This window comes from Rutidosis leptorrhynchoides, chromosome 1 (genome assembly GCF_046630445.1).
Source record: "Rutidosis leptorrhynchoides isolate AG116_Rl617_1_P2 chromosome 1, CSIRO_AGI_Rlap_v1, whole genome shotgun sequence".
NCBI classification, from domain to species: Eukaryota; Viridiplantae; Streptophyta; class Magnoliopsida; order Asterales; family Asteraceae; genus Rutidosis; species Rutidosis leptorrhynchoides.
The window spans coordinates 493948524-493970453 of NC_092333.1; the positions used below are offsets into that span (position 1 = coordinate 493948524).

A 21930-nucleotide genomic window follows, 5' to 3' on the forward strand; every position below is an offset into this window, starting at 1 on the left:
GATGATATATATTCATAAGGATAGTATTTTCAGTAAACCTCTAATCTTCTTATTTTTAACCCCTGACTCAAGAAAACAAACATTAAATGTTACTTGAAGTCTTGAACGTGAAGACCCAAATCTAAAGTCTAAAACTTTTCATCATTATAACTCGGACAGTCTGAATGCCTAATCGGATGACTGGAGTACTGGACTGGCCAACAGATTTTCGTAATGCTTATGAACTTTGTGCTATAAAGCATGTAAAGATTAGAGCCTATAGAAATCAGTCATTAGGTGTATCACTAGCATGTTAAACCATAAATGTTTTGTAAATCTGACATGTCACAATATAAAGGGAAAAAAAACCCGAGAGACCTCATAAAGCAAAGTAAATAGTTGTGTACTACCCCAAACATATAGGATTACAAAAGGAAATGTCAAAACGGAGATCAGCAAGCAAAACTTGCGGTAAGTTGTACATTCCAAGGACCACTGCCACAATCTAAACATCGTTATACGAGCAGCTAATAATTCAAAAGGGAACGAGCATTGGATTCTTATCTTTATACATGTGATATCTCTTACACAGCTTCTCAAGTGTTGCAACTGAGTGCTGCATCTTGTTGAGTTTCATATCCATGAACATGCCCTGCAAACACAAAGCCAGTTAGTAGAAAAGCAACTAGCTCCACCATACTAGGGGTGGTAGTTTCAACTCATTTACCCATAAAAATAAGTTAATTTAGATATTTTTTCTTTTTCATTAGACCATGGATAATGCAGTGTTTGTCTTCATTTCCACTCCTACATGTCAGGACAAACGCCCCACAAACGCCTAATGGGGCGTTTGTGCGGAAATTCATGGAAGGCGTTGGTGACTGTGAAACGCACAAGGGAGGGGGAAAGAAGGTGAGTTGGCAAGTGCCGATTGGTTGGGGGTTATTTCTCTCTCTCGCTTTTTATTATTTATCTATCAAATACCAATCATATTTTAACACATCCACCCACAAACGCTCTACAACGCTCCCAACAACCTTCCCTATTACAACTCCCACCTTCCCCATCATTGCCATGTCAGCGTCATAATCCAAAAAGTACCCCTTATCCACTCCATGTCACAATTACCATTATCTATGTTCTTACACACCCCATCACCTCCATCACGAATCACAAATACCTACATATCTGACCTACAAACTCATGGTTGAAAGGGCACCACGATATTGCTAGGTCAATGACCCGTCGGTAGTTACATACGAATAGCTAGATATTTACATATCATCTTTAACTAATAACAATGCTAGTAAAGTAAGTATTGGGAAAAAGCTATCCTAGGAGTTCTAATGCATACAACCTCATCACAATTAAAAGTGGCTAGTTTATCACAACAAAAATATCATATTCTCTGAATGTAAATGTATAACCTTATAATCATCTCCATATTTCTCAACAAGCGCTTTAACATGATGTCGTTGCATAGCCGTTAACGGTTGTAACGGACCAGATTTACCGTCTGCACGCTGTTTTCCAAGTGCAGTTTTCACATCTACAATTCCAAATAATATATATCACAATAATAATAATGATTAATTAATTAATTATTAATTAATTAATTAATGTAATTAAACAAAATCCAATAACTAACCGTCTTCTTCGAGTTCGCTACCGGAATCAGTTGGTTCAAATTCATCCATAGGACCATCGGATTTAACAGGGATTTGAAGTGATTCACTTTCGATGATTTTAGAAGTACGGGAGCGAACACCGAGTAAATTAGGGTTCGAAACGACACCGAATGATTTGTAATTTTCAAGAACACTGCCTTGGTCGTCCCATTTAGTTTTTGATAAATCGACAATTGATTTAAGCTTTGGTGGGATTGTGAAAGCTGGTTTGAAGACGTTAGGGTTCTTTTTGGGTAGAGCTACACGAACTTTAGTTCTGGATCGCTTGTATTTTCTTCTTGATCCGCCCATTTTTGTGGGTGTTGAGTTTGAAAGGCGGAGAAGAACTAAACAGCGGTTGAGTGTAAGGGTTTAATTAGGGTTTATGATATTTGATGATTCGATTGGGGGCGGTATTTTATTTTTTTTTTTTTTTTATATTTATTAAAAATTAAATTTAGTTCAGTTTATATGTTACTATTCGAAATTTTATATAAAGCTTTTTATAGATTTTAACGAGATCCGGATCGGCCTGCGCGTTGCGGCGGGCCTTTCCGGGTTCCATATTCATAGTTAGCGTAGCGTTATGTATTTACCTAAGCTAAAACGGCTCATGTGTTAAGCCATGTTTTAGATGTCGATGTGTTTAGCGTTTTTTAAAAAGGTGTTCGTTTCGCGTATAGTTAGTTGCGGTGTGTTCGTAATATTGTTCCGAGTTGAACGGTGGTGCCGGAAAAATTTAGCGCTCGACGAGCGGGAAGATACGGCTCGTTAATATTTCTGGTAAAGTTTGGTTAAAGTTTTTTAATAGAATAATGATTTGACGATTTATACCCCTGAAAAATATGTATTTTGGACGATAGTTGAGGGGTATGTATTTTGGACGATAGTTAAGGGGGTGGGTTTGTAAAGTTACTTATGAATGTCGTGTCTTCGTGATGGAGCGACCACATTTGAGGAGCCTAATAGTATATGTATAATAATTTTACTTAAAATAGTATACAGAAACACTTTTAACTCATAAAACTCAAATACGTATATGGCTCGTATAGATGTAATATATTCACACGTGTTATAAAAATTGAATAGTCCTTCGACAGATCAAGCATTCTCGGTTTCCTTGATTTGAACTGGCTTAATAATCACAGATAAAACTCTATTTTTAGCTCGAGCATCCGGAGCACCATGTCCATCACCATATTGATAAGTACAATGTGAGATTCTAGCAAGATTGATGGCCATATCGACGAACGGATTTTCATAATTCCGAGAACAAGCCACTCGCGCTTTGATTAATTTCATCCAAGCTTCATCAATTCGAGCTTCAATATATTCACGTGCAACATCCTCACTAACACCATTTTCGTGCATGTAACATGATATTGCATTTGCAGTTTTCCCTTGCGCTATCTCATCCTAAGTCCAAATAGTTATGGAGTATAAAATTACTAAGATAAAGAGAAACACCAAACATTTTAATTATATGATCGAAAAATGTATATGTTATATATAACATACCGATGAAGTACCCAAATCATTGCAAAGTCGAAAAATAATTGATGAATATTTCATAATATCATGATAGTTCTCTAAGGACTTTGCTACATCTTTCTTGATCTCATGATTGATTAAAAAGTATCCATGAGTAAGCAAGACTAATCCTGAGACTGATCTCCATGCATTATCCATATAATCTTTAAGTGTTGGGGTGCATTTTTGATGAGCCCACTTTGCTTCCACAATGAATGCTTCCAATAACTCTCCCCACTATCAATTTCCGATACAAATTATACGTGATTATCGAAACCAACTAGTTTGTTAACATATTAAAATTCGTTATGGTATAAATACTAACTGCTTTTACTAGGATTGGTATGGCGTCTTCTCCTTGATCAACCAAAGATTCAGAACCCAATTCAATAATGGTATCATAAAGAGCTAGAAAAGCCACTTGTATATACTCAGGCATGTCTTTCATAGCATTTTTGTCCCAACTATAAAACATATAAAGTTAAAATTAAGTATCTCGGAATTTTAGGGTCATCCTTTTGAGTTTTAAGGTCTTGTTCAATAAGTAAAAAAGTATTTTTATAAGAAAGTTTTTCATATATATATATATATATATATATATATATATATATATATATATATATATATATATATATATATATATATATGAATAAATTCAGTAATACTACAAAATGTAATATTTTAAAACCTTATAAATAAGAAAACGACACCAATTCTGTCCAATGACAGCAAAAACCTCATTTTTCAGTCCTTCGAAGACCCCCTAGTTCTGGAAGGCACATGAGTCCGAACGCTATGTTGAATGTGCGACATGGACCATAATATATATATATTGTCAAGTTATAGTTTTAAGCCCTTTTATATTTTGGGAATTTTGCAATTTCATACATTGCATGCCTCAAAATCTAGCCTTAGGAATTTTAGATTTAAAATGACTTGATTTGAAATTACAAACCTTTTGATTGCGTACGTGAAGATCTCAAGTTCATTGAGCGTACCATAAACATCATAGATGTCATCAATGACAGTAATTAACGATGCAACTTTTGCTAGCCCCACGCGGCAAGAATGATATTGAGGTTCAAATATCATACCAACACTCCAAAAGAAGCATTCCATGATCCGGTCCCTAACGAAGCTTAACTTGCTTGCTAGACCTATATCTTTCCACCATCTATTTTACAGGGTGGCAATTTAATATCATTAAAAGTGGTTATTAACAAATTATTATGATAAAAGGCACGGTTAATATATTACTTTGATAATTCTTGAAGTTCTCTCTTGTGTGTCGATTGAACCATGTTGAAATCTAAGGTAGCGAACTCTAATAGAGGTATGTTTGCATCATTTCGCATATTGTATAAGTTAATATACCATTGCGCTTCTAATCTAAGCATCCTACGATATATGGGGAGTTCTAACGCACGATCAATGTTTTCAGAGGCTGCAATTTCTTGAGTCGAATGCTTTAAAAGATGTCCGATTGAGAATAACCTAGCCTCGTGCATATCTTTTTCTTCCTCAAAAGCAAGATATGAAGCTTCATATAAACTTATCAATCCCTTAACATCTGTCTTTAGACCTTCCATGAAGTTACCATCAATGTCTTTGAATGTCTTAACAAAATCTGTTTAATTGATGTTAAAGGTTAACGAAAGCAATGGGAGTATATATATATTGCACATCAATTTTTCTATACGTACATATTTGAGATATATGAATGTAAATCCACATAATATATTGTCGTGTATATTTATGAATTAATAAAACATAAAAAGATTTGGGCATTATATCATTTGGAGCGGCAAATGATTTCAAATTTGCTTGGACCCAAAGGAAGAATGTTCTACTCCGTACGGGAAGCGATATAAATATCAGTTCATTAAAAAAGCAAAAACGTGGCTCAGTTAGGGTTTAAATCATAAACCAACTCCTTATGAGTCAGTAATTAATAGCTTTGGAATGATATAATCCGTGTTGTGGTGTTGTCATCAACGATTCAGGGCGTGCAATTAACAAACTCATTTGTCAAGAAAGTTTGCGACGGATTAGAGACTTTCTTTTGGGAGGAACCATGGATACTAGAGGAGCGATTAAAGGACAAATGCAAAATGTTATACTATTTGAAAAACTCATCAAATGCAACAATCAAAGAGATAATTAAGAAGATATAATTCAGATGTGACGGAAAATGAATATGGGTGAGTCCTCATTCGGAAGAACATAAGGCGAGCTTGAAGATTTATCCAAGTTGATAAACATGTTTGTGCATCATATAAGGGAACTTGTTAAAGAGGTATTGACTTGCGCTAAGTTAGTTGCCACATATGCGATGTTGGTTTGGAAATGATGGATTGCGCAATTTTATTCTGTCATGTTGCGTATGTGAGGGAGAGAATTCACTAAATGTGGAGATTAAGTAATTTAGATAAGTTGTATCGAGACAAATTGAACCCATCCACTTCGATTTAGACTAAAAAATCAGGCAAGGGTTAGCATTGTCGTGCAAATACTTGATTTAGAGGAATCGTAAAAAAAGGTATTAAAGAATAAAAGTTGGCGTGACCAGGTTGTACATAACGTAATTAAGATAAAAAAGCTATAAGTGAATATCGAGAAGATTAAAAAAAAAGATGGAATGGCTAGGTTTTTTTATCGAATCCATCTTTGGTACCATAACCTGTTAGGAAAATATTCATTACATTAACGAAATTGACTAGACAGATCTTAAATGATTTTCAACTAAAACATTCAAAATTTCCTTAATTGTTGGAAGTTTGCTCGTTGAAGTTTTGTTTGATTTTTAGAGATTTAGTTGATTACTACATATTACCAGTGGAATTCAATGTTATTGGTGTCACAAAATAAAGTATGAAAATATATCTAATATCTAATAGACAAAACCCTGTAGCACTATTCATAAATAGTAATAAGGTGTATTTTCGTCATTTCACAAAAATTTTTTTTGGTCTCCAACGATAAAAGAAGCAACTCTCATAAAAGAACCAACCCTTCAATGTTACCAAAAGATGTCGAAAAAAATTCTTTTTTAACAAAAAAATCAACTAACTTTTTTTTTTTCCTTTTCTTCCTCAACGATAAAGGAGGCAACTTTCATAAAAGGAACAACCCTTCAATGCTACCAAAAGATGTCGAAAAACATTATTTTTTACAAAATAGATCAACTAACTTAAAAAAAAAAAAAACGAACGCTAAAAGAAGCAACTTTCATAAAAGGAATAACCCTTCAATGTTAGATGTCGAAAAAAATTCTTTTTTACAAAATAGATCAAGACTTTTTTTTTAACTCGCATCCAAAAAGGAGTCCCCGGCGCGAAGCGAATTAAAATAGTTCTTATTATATAGTTCTTGATAAAAGTTATACTAATGAAAACGAATTAAAATTCAATTTATTCATATGAATTGCATTTAATAGTATACTCCGTATTACACAAGCAAATAAATTCAAAGTTAAAATTGTAGAAGTAAATCTTTAAAACTTAAATTGAAATTATTAATTTAAAACGAAAAGAGTAGATGACAATAAAAAGTCATAAATAATTGTGTCAATTACAAGATTAAGTCTACCTCTAGTGAAATGAGAATTTGTAGAGAAACATACGAGTAATTATTACCATAAAAAATTATACTCCCTCCGTCTCATATTTATTGTTCACTATTTTTTAATGTCTCAAATTATTTGTCCACTTTCATAAATTGAAAAAGAATAATGTGATAAATTTCTTTTGTGTTCCTACTTTATAAATGTAAGACAAAAAGATAGGTAAAACGTAAGGGGTAAAACTGAAAAGTGAACTAAATAATACATGTATCAGATAATTTTTCTTAAATTCTGTATTTTTTGTCTAGGGACAATAGATTTGGGATGGATGGAATAATTGAAAAAGTTGAGATTCTGAAAGGATCATCCAAATCAATATGAATATCAATCAATATGAAGTTTAAAATAAAATAAAAATAAAAATATTAATGAAAAGAAAAGTTTAAAACAACCTCCAAGATGTGACTTTTTTATTGGGCCAAAATAGAATTATGATTAACGAAAATGGTATGAAAAAGTAAAATAAGTTATTTAATTTGACAATTAAGGTAACCTTCAATTTAGTTAAGCTAAAAAAAATTACAATTTTATTTTTGCTCGCAAAAAGGATTGCGTGTTTAAATTTTAAAAAATTGAGGTAATATTTAATGAACACAAAATCTAAAATCACGAATTACTTCAAATTGAGACTTGAAACAGATTCCTATAGCTTCGATTATCATTTTTTGTGAAGCAACTAGATCCAAAACATCATGAAAAACAACGAATCGAGATGAACAAGTCGACTTTTCGGGTGTATACAATAAGCTGGTGTCATAATTATAATTGGATGGTAGTAGGAGGTTGAAAAGCCAAAAACTATATACTACGACGAATCCATTGTTGTCATGTGCACCACTGATTGTCATGTGGCTCAAAACTCTGTAAATAGAAAGTTTTTGGAGTGATGATAGGTGTTATTTGTCGATTGCAAAACTTAAATTTCATAAAAATCGTTTTTCCTCAGTTTTCTAAGTTTTGTAAATATTTGATCAATATATATACATACAAGATTATATTTCATTTGTATTCTTCTTTTCTGCATCAATATTGTTACTGTAATTATTTTGCTTGAACGACAAATGGGTCCAACCTAACCTAGTGACGAATGGTCGGTCCTACGATGCATCCTCAACATCTAGTTATGTTTGTTGGTTGCTTCTGGGTTGTCCTGGTTAAATCGAGCATTACATGTTTGGGAAAAGTTTCTGCTAGCGGACTATATATAGTATAATATAATATAATATAATATTATATTTGTGAGTACAATACGGTTTTATCTTTTTTATTTTCATAAGGTTCTTCTTTTCATTCCTAGTTTCTTGATTATAAATACAATAAAAATTGTATCATCTGTTTTACGCATAAAGTTTTGGTTAGTTCTAAAACTCTAAAAGAGAAATTTTGAAATACCTTGCGACACATAATAGCCATGTTCTCTAAGAAGTCTAAATCTAAGAGATGTTACATGAAGAGTATCTTCCTTTTCTTCTAGCACAATATGACCTTCATTTACGGATATGATTATGTCGAGCGCTTTCCGAATTTCGCTTTGAAATCGATATCCGAGTCCCAACCTTTCGATATCATCTATGTGTTCAAGCAATTGCAAGACACTATAATTACCATTTTCATAACCAATATTTATGGCCATCACCTTTTTCTCTAGCTCCTTCGCCTTCTTCATGTTGATCTATGTACAACATACAAAAGTTGATAGAAGTAATTAGTTCATTTAGGATATATATACTAAATTCAATTAGTCTTTGTACAAAAGCTGGTCAAATGAAAAATGAGATTGGAGAACACCAACACTTGAATATTTCATTATAAAAGTTAAACTTACCGGAAACTTAGCATCTAAACCCTGAATAAAATCATGACTCCAAACAGTAGGCTGGTAGTAAATTGGTAAACGATTATTGTCCTTAGAATCATCGGTTCTTGATGCACACTTGATCATCGATAGACAGTATTGTCGGTTTTGCTTAAAATTACATGTGAAATTGAAGCTTTGAGAAAAGGCTAATTGACAAAAGTAAAGTGCCATTTACACTATTTGTAATACTTGATAGTTCTCTGTTCTATTCGATTACGGTATCATATCTGGAGAGATATATTTATAGTCCATAAGTAAAGTTGAATGCTTTAGGTATGGACATTTACGTAATAGTATTTTAGTTCTTACAAAAATAAGTGAAAAGGATATGAAGTTGACGCGAAGGTTAATTATACAAATTTCTATACTATCATAAAATCGATGTCATTCCTCCTTATCACATCAACATTAGCTACACATCAACTTTTTTTTTTTACATTTCCTCTTCAACACATGTCCCACAATATTAATTAAATAAGCTAGTTTACAACCGCTAGAACTATATTCACAAGCACATTAATACATACAACTATGTCCTTCATTCTGCTATATATTCGAAGAAAAAATTGAGGGCGTGAGTTTGAGGGCAGACCGAGGACATGGCAATGCCAATGGTGCTTCGAGCACTACGCGTGAGCACGGAGTGACGGCGAACCCGGTTATGACTACTCTAAGACCAAGTGTATCGGGGTACTCACAACCACGTTGTGTCTCATGTGGCACCACCAAAACGCCGAAGAAGAGCCGTATCGCGGCGTTGGAGGCTCCCGTTTTCGAGGCGTTTGGTCGGGTCCAACGGATACCCCAACGAACGTTTTTGGGAGGTGGCGAACTTCTATTGGTTGAAACATTTTCAACCGTTGCACAATTGAAATAAAAAAAGAAATTAATTTTTTTATATATCTATATATATACCTAATTTATTTAATCATTTTACACACAAATATATCTTTCTTTCTCTATTTCTATTATTATATGAAAAAACACATACAATGAAAAATGCATACAAAATGTTCGATTTTATCATTGATGATTCAGTTGATGAAAAGGTAGTTAATTTTGTTAAGAGTTTAACGGAAGAAAAAGTGAAGGGAGAAGCGATTAGTTCACGAGTCCCTCGAACACGGGTTTATATTTCAAGGGATCGTGAAGAGGCGACTGTGAGGTTATACAATGATTATTTTGCAGAAACACCCGTGTATCCAAAAAAAAATTCAAACGACGTTTTCGAATGAGTCGTAAATTATTTCTTCGAATCATCGAAGGTATATCTAACTTTAATAGCACCAATATTCCCAATTATTTTTTGTTTTTTAGGGAACGTCCAGATGCAGTTGGTCGTCAAAGTTTGACGATCCTACAAAAGTGCACCGCGGTTATACGTCAAATAGCGTATGGAACTACACCAGATATGTTTGACGAATACATAAGAATTGGCGCGAAAACGGCTGCTTTATGTCTAGATAATTTTTGTAGATGCGTATTTCACTTGTTTGCTCCAGTGTATTTGAGAAAACCAACCGCCGGTGATGTTGCCCGGCTTTATAATTTTCACGCACAAAAACATGGTCTACCGAGTATGCTCGGTAGACGGTAGTATTGATTGTATGCATTTGCAATGGAAGAATTGTCCAATTGCTTGGCAAAGAAAATATACTCGAGGTGATCAAAAAGGCCCGTCTATTATGCTTGAAGCAGTGGTTTCTCAAGATTTGTGGATATGACATGCATTCTTTGGTATGGTAGGTGCAAACAACAACATTAACGTTTTAAATTACTCAGAGGGTATTACCTATATAAGAGGTTACTGCTCCACCTTCACCGTTTAATTTAACCGGCCATCACTACGAGAGAGGGTATTACCTAGGTGATGGTATATACCCAGATTGGGCAATGTTGGTCAAAGCTCCCCACAATCCAATTAATGAACAACGTAAAAAGTTTAAACGGTTTCAAGAAAGTGCAAGGAAAGATATTGAATGTACATTTGGAGTACTACAAGGTAGATTTGCAATGTTAAAGATTCCGAAAAGATTTATGGACTTCAATAAAATTAAAAAACATATGTACGCTTGTGTTGTATTACATAACATGATTCAAGAAAATAACGGTTTTGTGATTTCTAAAAGGGATGAAAAAATGATTGCTCTCCCAAGTAACCGACCTATTAGGTTGGAAAGGAATTCGAGGGATCGAGATGCCAGGATTAAGGAAATCAGAGATAGGCAAGTTCACAATCGGTTGGAGTCAGATTTAACCGAGCACGTTTGGAACTTATCACCTTATTTTCGTAACGCTAATATTAATATTGATAATTAATATTTTGTTATGTATTTTATTTTTTCGTTTAGGAATTTTAAATTGATGTATTTTTTAGTCATTTAAATTAATGTACTTTATTTTCAGTAATAAAAACAAGCCGTTTATCATTCGCAAACATACGATTACATTATTTCCTAGAAATCCAATAACAACATACTTCCTAAAACGATTACATTAATTCCTTCTTCGAAGCAATAACACCATCACTACTCATCATCGCTAGGCGTATATAAAGCAGCTTCATCTTCTTCTGGAGATTCAGGTACAACTTCATCACTTTCAGAAAGGGCGTAGCTTTCATCCCTAAATTCGGTATAAAGCGTAATTGATTGCTTACGTACCAAAGCTTTTCCAATCTAAGCATAATAATCGTGCTCATCTTCAAGTAGCATGGCGGGACCGTCGGGTTTTTTGAAATACCATACTTGTTTGAAATAATATGGTATGTCTCGCTGGAGAACTTCAAGCAAACTCAAAAAATAACGACACTCACGTACATTAATGTAATAATCTCGTGTTTCGTAAGGTGTATAATTCATCACTTCTCGATCAACTTCACCTCCGTAATGAACTTTTACGCAAATATTCAACGGACTCATTTTGAATATTGAGAGAAAATTTAGAGAGTTTTAGGAGAAATGAAGTGTATGTTATAATTTGAGATGATTGGGTGTTTATATAGGGAATACAAATATAGGCGTTTGAAAAAAAAAAATTATAACGGTTCAAATATAGCCGTTGTAATTAAATAATATTTTTAAATATAAATATAATCATATTAATAATAAAAATAAAATAAAACAAATAAATAAAACAGAAATATACAAAATTAAATGCCACATCAGCATTCCACTACCATAACACGAACTCACAACACCAACTCACAACACCACCACTACTTCGCTCAATAACTCAACACGTCATAGTCATCAAAAAAGTGCAAAAAATGCACAACACGAACTCACAACACGAGTTACCATTAGATCATTTGTATCGAAGGGGGTACAACCCCGTTGTTGTAGACGTGGAGGAGGGAAAACGCCAGCAGCTGTCGTGGCGTTTCAGGTTGATTTTGGCCGGCGTTTGGGAAGATTCAACGCAATGAGCAACGTACGTTTTGGCCATTTTATTAATTTTTTATTATTATAAAAATATTACTTTTATCCCCTTTTTAATACTTGCCCAATTATATTTTGCCACATCAGCATTCTATTAACCACGACTACTCCACTCACTATTACAATACAAACTAATCAGCAATAAAGTGCAAAAAAATTCACAACATGAACCCACAACACGAATGACCACTGCACATGATCTTACAAATAGTGTAGGGATGTAATTTGAATATGAACTAGAAGCTTTGTCCCTGTGGCACGTGGGGTCTTAGATTTTGATTTTGCAATGTCTTTTAAACTTACCGTTTGCTAGTGTTAAATTTTGTATGGGTGAAATATTAGAAAGAGATAATCATAGGAAATAGAGGGAGGTGATACTTACACATCACTTTTTTATCAATGTACACATAATTATTTATTTTATTCTTAATTATACTTACAATAATAATATAAGTTCAAGTCCCTAGATTAATTTAAAGACATAACTGTAAACTTATGAGAAAAAAGTGTAAATAGATCAAAAAGTGGTGTGTGAGGATCACTTTTCTAAAAAATGGATGTGCTTCAATTCATTTAATTTAACAAAGAGATATACTTTTATTCAATTATTTTTGAATAAAGCTCTTAGTTTGATTTATAATATAAAAAATTATATAAATAAGATAATAATTTACATGGCTAAGTCCAACTGCTTAACCCATTTTGTTAGTATTTATATTACAGAGTATAAAAGGTCGCGCTTCAATGCGAGGTGGTTTCATCGGGTTAACGATCAGACAATTAAACGATAAAAAATAAAGGAAGGCAAATGGAAGGAAGTTGAAAAATAACTTCATTGCGAGATTTTTTTTCCGATTAATGGTCGGTTTTTTACATAAATAAAAACCTGTTAACAGTCGGTTAACTAAACGTTTAAAAAATGAATAGATAAGAAAAAGGAAGTAACGAAAAAAAACTTTCATAAAATAAAAGTAAAAAACGCGCCATGTCAACCGGGCCGGTTGACCCAAGCAGGTCAGATCGACATGTTACTATTTGGAAGAGAAAAAATGACACTAAAAATTTTGAGGGGATAAAATGTAAAATCTATATCTTAAAAGGTGCAACTGAGAATAATGTAGATAAAAAAAGCATTGGGGGAGGAGAATTGAACCCTTGACTTGTCCTCTACAATCTAACCGACCAACCAGTTAGGTTGGAACAATAGAGAGAGAGAAACATTCGAATGGAAATATTCTTATTTTATATTTTGGTGAGAACACTTGCAGACCACTTATTCAAAACAATTTATATACATTTTGAATTAATAAAATGTTAAAAGGTATAAAAATAACTTTCAATATTCTCTCACCATCAAGGTTGTAAAAGTCGCGAGTCGGGAAAGCATCGGTCGAGACCTAAAAAGGACGCGTCGGCCGAGTCGTGGGACGCGTCGGGGACGCATCGGTCGTTGACCAACGTTGACTTTATTAATAATTTCTTAAATATATATTTATATATATAAAAAATAGTTGATTATGTACCATAAATTTCTTAAATAAGAACTTGAATTTAAAAACAATCAAACTTCAAACTCAATTAATGTTACCGAGTACATAATCAATAAGTACATAAAGAAAAGAGCGGCCCAAAAAATGAAAACAACCCTTAATTTTAAAATATATCAGATCTTGACGAAAATTTGACTGTCTTTGACCATTTTTGACAGACTTTGACCGAACTTTTAGCTCTGACCGTCTTTTGAGTCGTTTTCTGAAAAAACGGGACGGAGAACCCAAAAAAACGAAGCATCGGCCGACGCGTCGGTCAAGTCGGCCGACTTTTACAACACTGCTCACCATGTATTCGTATATAACTAGTATAATTGTTGAAGATATGTAAATTCTTACATGAATATTTGAACTAAAAATTATTATTTTAACTTGTGTAGTGGTTTTAATTGATCACAATATTAACATTAATGCATCCCTATATTTCTTAAATATTTAGTTGATGTTTTTGCCTTAAATTGATATCCCCATAAATGCATCGTAATTTTGAGTGCATATATATATATATATATATATATATATATATATATATATATATATATATATATATATATATATATAAATGCATCGTATATATATATATATATATATATATATATATATATATATAACTTTTAATTTTCTCATTAAATTATTATCATCTATCACTTACAACATTTTATATGTTCATATGAATAAAACGTTAACTTATATTTAAATATAGGATTCCTCAAAAGTCCCTTATTGATTATTTTAATATAATTGAAGTAAACCATTTTCACAATTTATTTGTATATATAAACGTGTGTGCATAATGGGACAGACAATAACATTGTTATTTCACACAAATTTTTATAATATGTAAAACATAGCTTCTCGAGAGAAAAACATTCGAATGAAAAGAATCTCATTTTATATTTTCGTGAGAATACTTCTAGAGCACTTATTCAAAACAATTTATATACATTTTTAATTAACAAAATGTTAAAAGGTATAAAAATAACTCTAGATATTCTCTCACCATTTATTCGTATATAACTGGTATAATTGTTGAAGAAATGTAAATTCTTACATGAATATTTGAACTAAAAATTGATATTTTAACTTGTGTAGTGGTTTTAATTGATCACGATATTAACATTAATGCATCCCTATATTTCTTAAATACTTAGTTGATGTGTTTGCCTTAAATTAATATCCCCATAAATGCATTCCAATTTTGAGTGACTATATATATATATATATATATATATATATATATATATATATAACTTTTGAGTTTCTCATTAAATTGTTATCATTCATCACTTACATCATTTTATGTGTTTATATGAATAAAACGTCAACTTATATTTAAATGTAGGGTTTCTCAAAAGTCTCTTATTGATTATTTTAATATATAAACGTGGATGCATAGTAGGACAAATAATTAAATTGTTGTTTCACACAAAAAATTTTATAATATGTAAAACATATCTTCTCAAAAGAAAAATGTGTTTGTGTATGAGACTAGAAAGTGAGATAGGGTGATGCAGATTTTTTAACCGACGTGATAAGGAAGGCTTTGGCTGAAGTCAACAAATTTTTTGTATGCGATTGCAACAAAAACTGTGTATTATGCTTATAAAATATAATATAAGGAATATATAAAACACATAGTTCTTTACATTAGGTGAATATAGTAATACTTGTTACACATTATTGTTGATGCAGGTTCATAGATCCATACAAAAATCATAAGAGATAAGCAACAACTTTCAGATACGCAAAAAGAAGTCACTAAGCTCCAACTTCGACAAAAGGAGTCTTCTTTTTCTCGTCATGACGCTCACAAAAGTGAAGAAACTTCGACTCCTTCTTCTGAAACTAAACAGAATGAGAATACAAATGATGGACAAAATAAATAGTTAGCTCTTGCACTTTTTCATCAAGTGGTCCCTGGAGGTTTTCTAACAGGCGTGATGAGAAGTCATATAAATATAATAATAATTAATCATAATTATATTAAGAATTCAAAATTAAGTAATTACGGAATATATAATTTCATTTGTGTCATAATTTATTATTATAGTAAATACTTCGTAGTTAATTAGCTATTCATTGCATTAAGACTCAAATATAAATAAACATTTCTAATTCTTACAATCACAAATGACATTGAGTTTCTCATATGTTAAAAATGAAATAGATTTAAAATTAACGTTATTTCAATTTTAAACATCATGTTATGTAAAATTATTTCATTTGACTTTTATTATATTAAGAAACTAAAATAGTGTAGATGAAGAATCATGACTAAGATGTTGATAATTTTCAACAGTTAACATATATTTTACTTTTTGTCAGTATTTATATTTAAATTTATATTTATAGTCAAAATCTTCTATTACATTAACATAAAACTCAAAATAAAATAAGGTAAATAAAAATTTTAGTTTCATGTAATTATACATATATGAGTATATGACCTATGAGCTTTTCATAGAAATTGAAAATAATTTAACTTTAGTGTATTTAAAATTAGACAAAATTTCATTCTTCGTCCCAGAACTTTACATCAGATTTGACTAATTGTCTTTTTTTTTGTGCATCACTCGTCCTTAATGTATCACAATTCTACATCCCTCGTCCTTTTTAGGGACGAGATATGTAGAATTGACAGAAAGAAAAAGGATGAGGAGTCAAAAAAAAGGACGAGGGATGCAAAAAAATAAAAAAATAAAAAGGATGAGGAGTCAAATTTGATGTAAAGTTCAGGGACGAGGAATGTAATTTTGTCTTAAAATTATTAACATAATAAATGTATTTTCATTATTACAATATATATATATATATATATATATATATATATATATATATATATATATATATATATATATATATATATATATATATATATATATATATATAAGAATGGCCAATAGCCTAGTGGCGAATGACTCACTCTCCCTTAGGGGAGGTGAGGGTTCGTTTCCAACTAGGTGAAAATTTCCAAATAATTGGATCAAAAACCATTCTTACCGGGCCCAAATGATCCCTTGGTCTCACGCATGCGAAGATTGAAACAATGACAATGCAGGTTCGTTTATCGGGTCTGACATACTGTGGGGAAATGGGTGATGGTGTTTCGCCAGGCTCCAGTGGATTACCGGGGACCGCTGGATGGGTTAACAAAAGTCAACACAGGGCTAACATGTCCCTGCCGATACACATGTTTTGAAACAATATATATATATATATATATATATATATATATATATATATATATATATATATATATATTACCTTAAATTTTTTTAACTATTTTAAAATAATTTATTTAACCATATTTATGACATAAACTTCATTATATATATATATATATATATATATATATATATATATATATATATATATATATATATATATATATATATATATATATATATATATAATATATATATATATATAGGAGAGGATCAAGTGAGAACTTTTTTAGTGTGAGAACTCTAAAAACTCCAAATACACTGAAACTAGAGCAAAAAAAGTGACAGGCGAGCAAAAAAAAAGAAATTCGAGCAATTTTGGTGAAATTCGAGCAAAAAAATAACACACGGGCGAACAAAAAAAACACGGGCGAACAAAAAAGGAAATTCGAGCAATTTCAAGTTCTACATTCATATCAGGTTCTACATTTTTTTGTTCGAATTCATCAAAAGTTGTTCGAATTTCACCAATTTTGTTCGAATAAGCCATTTTTTTTCGAATTCAAAATGTAGAACACAATTGTAGAACCACACTTAACAAAAAGTGTTCGAATTTCACTCATTTATTGTTCGCCTGCCAATTTTTTTGCTCGAATTCTCTAGTTCTCAGAGTTCTCACACAAAAAAAATTATCATTTGATCCCTCTATTATATATATATATATATATATATATATATATATATATATATATATATATATATATATTTATTTATACATTTTTCTTTCGAGAAGCTATATTTACATATTACAAAATCTTTTGTGTAAAACAACAATTTTATTGTTTGTCCCACTATGCACCCAAGTTTATATATACCAATAAATTGTGAAAATGGTTTACTTCAATTATATTAAAATAATTAATAAGGGACTTTTGAGGAACCCTATATTTAATCTATATATATAAATTCTAAATATATATACATCATGATTAAATTAATATTATATATATATATATATATATATATATATATATATATATATATATATATATATATATATATATATATATATATATATATATATATCGTAAATAATATATAGATTACATATATTATTAAAATAATCAATGAGAGAATTTTGAGGATCCCTGTATTTAAATATAAGTTGACGTTTTATTCATATAAACACATAAAATGATGTTAGTGATGAATGATAAAAATTTAATGAGAAACTCAAAGGTTATAATTAATTATTACATATATATATATATATATATATATTAAATAATATTTTAAATATAAATAATATATAAATTACATATATTTACCTCATAAGACATAACTTTAATATCCATCTTTTAGTAATATGATGTGATCTTTTATTGTATGATTGCTATTGAAAAGTGAAGATGAGATACAAAAAAATTACAATATATATATATATAGTGGTAGGATCAAGGGGGAAGTAACCAAGCGGGGGGAATATAAACCATGAATCCTAACTCTAAACATAAAATGTAGAATGAATGTAGAACATCATGTCCTACATGAATGCAGAACAAACTGATTTTTATGCATCTAACAAAAAATGTTCAACCAACTCCAATTTTGTGTGCCCACCCATTTTTTGTTCGAACTACTAGTTCTCAGGGTTCCACAGCCTAAAAAGGTTCTCATTTGATCCTTGTAATACATATATATATATATATATATATATATATATATATATATATATATATATATATATATATATATATATATATATATATATATATATATATATATATATATATCTATATGTGTGTGTGTGTGTGTGTGTGTGTGTGTGTGTGTAGTGCAAGGATCAAACGAGAACCTTTTTGGGCATGAGAACTATGAGAACTACTTGTTCAAACAATAAAAGGCGGGCTCATAAATTTGGACTTGATCGAATATTTTTTGTTAGATGCAAAAATACGGCTTGTTCTACATTTATGTTGAACAGGAAGTTCTACATGAATGTAAAACATGATGTTCTACATCTACATTCTTGTAGACCAGGATGTTCTAAATCATTTTTTAGTAGTTTTCTAACATGTTTTTTTCGATTTTAGGATTTAGGTTTAGAATTTAAAATTTATGGTTTAGTTTGTGTTTTTAACACTAACGATTTAGAGTTTAGGGTTTCAGGTTTAGGGACTAACCCAAAACACTAAACCCTAAATTCTAAATCGGGCTAAATTGATAAAAAAAATAGAAATTAAACAAAAACAGATGCATTTCGAACAAAATTGGAGGAGTTCAAATAAAATTGGAGGAGTTCGACCATGAATTAGTTAAACACTTTTTTGTTCTACAAAAAAAAGGTGCACCCAAATTTATGTTCGAACAAGGCTGAAAATGTTCGCCTGCCTTTTTTTTTTGTTCGAAATCCTAGTTCTCTGGGTTCTCTACCAATTTGACTTTTCAAGAAATCCCTACCCTACACAACACACACACACAAACACACAAACACACATACACACACATATATATATATATATACACCACATATGATCGAGAAAAGAGTACATATAATCACATGAAAACCATGAAAGCCAGTTGCTATATATATATATATATATATATATATATATATATATATATATATATATATATATATGATAGGTCAGATCATAGTGAGATTAGAAGATGTGATGAGTTAGAGTGAGACTCGGTAAGTGAAGAACAGATTCGGTATTAGAGAGAATCGGTAAAATTACATTCCACAGCTTCTTAAACTAGTTTACAATGCAATGACTATCTAATTAGGACTACTTAGGTTCCTTATATAGCTCTCTTCTAAGGAACCTTCATTTAGGCATGTTTCACATTAACACTATTCATACTTCGGGGTCCTAACAATCTCCATCTTAGTGTTAAATGTGAAAATTACAATGTAATCCTATTGAGTAATCTTGAGAGGTCCAAATGTAGCTTTCCATCTTTTGCCAGTGGGGTTAGAAAATTCAACTTGATTATCTGAAATCTTCTTTGAAGGCTTCCAGACACCCCATACCTTTCTTGGATCTCCCTCATGTAATGGATATTCATCCATTTCTTTGAAATTCCATCTTTTTCTTTGACCACGAAGAATCTCAAATTGTCTAGTTCAGATCCGGAGTTTGAGACGATCTCTGATGTGTTTAATAAACTCTCCAAGACCCATTTTCATGTCAATGTCATCAAACTTGCTTTAACGGAACTTGAGATACTTTAGCGCAGCCTTTAGTGTACTATATGAATATTTGTTTAACTCGTTCATTCGGATGAACACCTTTTCTTTTTGTGAATTAACAAATACAAACCCTTCAGGTTGGAATTGCATTTGATCCATTTTCATATCCTCCAGTCCCTTTGTAAATTGATTCGAACATGTGATTCGAATCTTTTTCCTTTTCGCTTCGAGACCAATTTGAAAGTCCTCATGTCTCATCAGTTCAATTGACTCCATCATGTATCTCTTTAGAGCTTCCAAATCTTGAGACTTAGCATAAGGTCGAATTGCGAGAATACCGAGGTAGTTGTAGATGTGAATGATGTCAAGCATATCTAGATTCTGAAAATCAGACTCTGTGAACTTGTACTCCTTCTCATCTTCTCTGATAACATGGAACTGACCGATGACGTCTTTCTTTACACTAATTTCTACTCCGACTAGAGTAATATCCAGTACTTCTGTCAACCGATACTTTCTCTAAAGCCACAAAGCATCTTCATTTCGATTGATATGTTTCCTCCACATAAACGCATACCAGTTTCGTTCATTAGGTGGAAGCAATAGTGAACCAATATAGGTAAACCTTATTAATGATACGCATATCCGCATGACCATGTGGATTACGCATCCAAAGCCCTGAACCGCACACTAATTTCCATGTAACACGGGTATAGTCGCACTCTATGCGCCTATACCATTGGATATGAGTTTCGTATACTTGCATAAGGGTCTAGTATATTCTAGAAGAATGTACAGTATAATTAATTCAGATTCTTTTCCTTAAATAACGAAAGTTAGTTGGGATAAGATCGCATTTAATTAGGGAAGAGATCCTATTGAAACCTTAATTCATGAGCCTATAAATACATCGTTCAAAAACCCTAAAAATAGAATCGGTTACTCATACGTAACATAGCATACACATCATCGTACGAATAAGCTTCATACGATCTTTCACGTAAAGACTTTCAGGTATGTCTCAAACTATAAAACCTTCATGTCTTTGGGCCACTCAACCCCGTATACTGGGTTGTTTGTGGACTCTCAAATCGGCCACCCTTTTGGAATCAAAACGATACTGATGTGGGTTATCCACGACTAAGTGTCGGAGGTTCGAATATTGTTAGTCCTTAAACCCTATCATGCACTCAAGCGTAGGTTCACCTTGACCTCGTGAAAATATGCTTGATCATTTGGCGCCATCCGTGGGAACGGTCATATGAATAAATAAGATCGGAATTTATGTTATGTATAATTCGTTACATGTATCTTCTTTCCGTAAAACTTTTTTGTTTAATTAATCGGTCGCTTTCAGGTTTTTAGTTGTCAGCAAGTATGGGTGGAGGAAATAAGAATGCCAAAAATTAGGGGCGATCGGATTCTCCAGTAAGTCCAGGGTTTTAAACACCTACAACGACTATTATGAACACACCACCGACGCCACCTGCACCAGTCAAGGGTGCATCGAAGCCTCCACCGACATTAACTGTCGAAATAGGACCATCTGCATCAGAAACAGTCCTAAAAGAACCATCTACGAATTGGTGGCACTCTCCCGATGGAAGCATGTTAGAAACGGGAACTAGCTTCAAACCATTTGAAGATCTGCCTCCGAAGAATCTGAGCTTTGGTTCTCCAAGCGAAACCATTCCACCGGGTTTCAAAGTTAAAACTACTCAAGTGGGCACCATACCAATCATCACTTTGATTAAGCCCGAAACTCCTATCGAGAGAGCTACCACAGAGAACGCTCAGGAGAGAATCAGACAGATGGGCTTGAGAAACCCAGATGGTTCATATATTATGCTGACACCACAACAAGGGTCAACGGCATATGCATTTTCGCAATCAATTTTTGATGCTGCAAGTAATCAATATAGTA

At 31.9% G+C, this 21930-nt stretch overlaps 3 protein-coding genes across 3 annotated transcripts; 1 reads left to right on the forward strand and 2 right to left on the reverse strand.

Annotated features, from left to right (window-relative positions):
* Positions 1–281: 281 nt before the first annotated feature.
* On the reverse strand, positions 282–2013 carry LOC139875533 (uncharacterized). The gene is made up of 3 exons (XM_071862868.1): positions 1628–2013; positions 1407–1528; positions 282–631 (listed from the first exon to the last, which is right to left on the reverse strand). Exons 1-3 carry the CDS (start codon positions 1956–1958, stop codon positions 515–517), a joined length of 570 nt encoding a protein of 189 aa, XP_071718969.1. The 5' UTR covers positions 1959–2013; the 3' UTR covers positions 282–514.
* A 680-nt stretch (positions 2014–2693) lies between these two features.
* LOC139875538 ((E)-beta-ocimene synthase, chloroplastic-like) lies at positions 2694–8848 on the reverse strand. The gene is made up of 7 exons (XM_071862875.1): positions 8624–8848; positions 8191–8470; positions 4434–4803; positions 4132–4350; positions 3502–3640; positions 3165–3413; positions 2694–3062 (listed from the first exon to the last, which is right to left on the reverse strand). Exons 1-7 carry the CDS (start codon positions 8825–8827, stop codon positions 2748–2750), a joined length of 1776 nt encoding a protein of 591 aa, XP_071718976.1. The 5' UTR covers positions 8828–8848; the 3' UTR covers positions 2694–2747.
* Positions 8849–9648: 800 nt separating this feature from the next.
* LOC139840802 (uncharacterized) lies at positions 9649–10975 on the forward strand. The gene is made up of 3 exons (XM_071831048.1): positions 9649–9821; positions 9974–10233; positions 10458–10975. The coding sequence occupies exons 1-3, from the start codon at positions 9649–9651 to the stop codon at positions 10973–10975; spliced, it is 951 nt and encodes a 316-aa protein (XP_071687149.1).
* Positions 10976–21930: the final 10955 nt, after the last annotated feature.

Excerpts from the sequence above, each read along its gene's own strand:
- LOC139875533 (XM_071862868.1), bottom strand. The coding sequence starts at position 1,958 with ATGGGCGGATCAAGAAGAAAATACAAGCGATCCAGAACTAAAGTTCGT. Across the intron at positions 1,529-1,627 it reads TAGCGAACTCGAAGAAGACG|ATGTGAAAACTGCACTTGGA; the intron begins GTTAGTTATTGG and ends TTGGAATTGTAG. Across the intron at positions 632-1,406 it reads AATATGGAGATGATTATAAG|GGCATGTTCATGGATATGAA; the intron begins GTTATACATTTA and ends TTGTGTTTGCAG.
- LOC139875538 (XM_071862875.1), bottom strand. The coding sequence starts at position 8,827 with ATGGCACTTTACTTTTGTCAATTAGCCTTTTCTCAAAGCTTCAATTTC. Across the intron at positions 4,804-8,190 it reads TGGCTATTATGTGTCGCAAG|ATTTTGTTAAGACATTCAAA; the intron begins GTATTTCAAAAT and ends TCAATTAAACAG. Across the intron at positions 4,351-4,433 it reads GAACTTCAAGAATTATCAAA|ATGGTGGAAAGATATAGGTC; the intron begins GTAATATATTAA and ends CCTGTAAAATAG.
- LOC139840802 (XM_071831048.1), top strand. The coding sequence starts at position 9,649 with ATGAAAAATGCATACAAAATGTTCGATTTTATCATTGATGATTCAGTT. Across the intron at positions 9,822-9,973 it reads CGTGAAGAGGCGACTGTGAG|GGAACGTCCAGATGCAGTTG; the intron begins GTTATACAATGA and ends TTTGTTTTTTAG. Across the intron at positions 10,234-10,457 it reads ACAAAAACATGGTCTACCGA|AGGTTACTGCTCCACCTTCA; the intron begins GTATGCTCGGTA and ends TACCTATATAAG.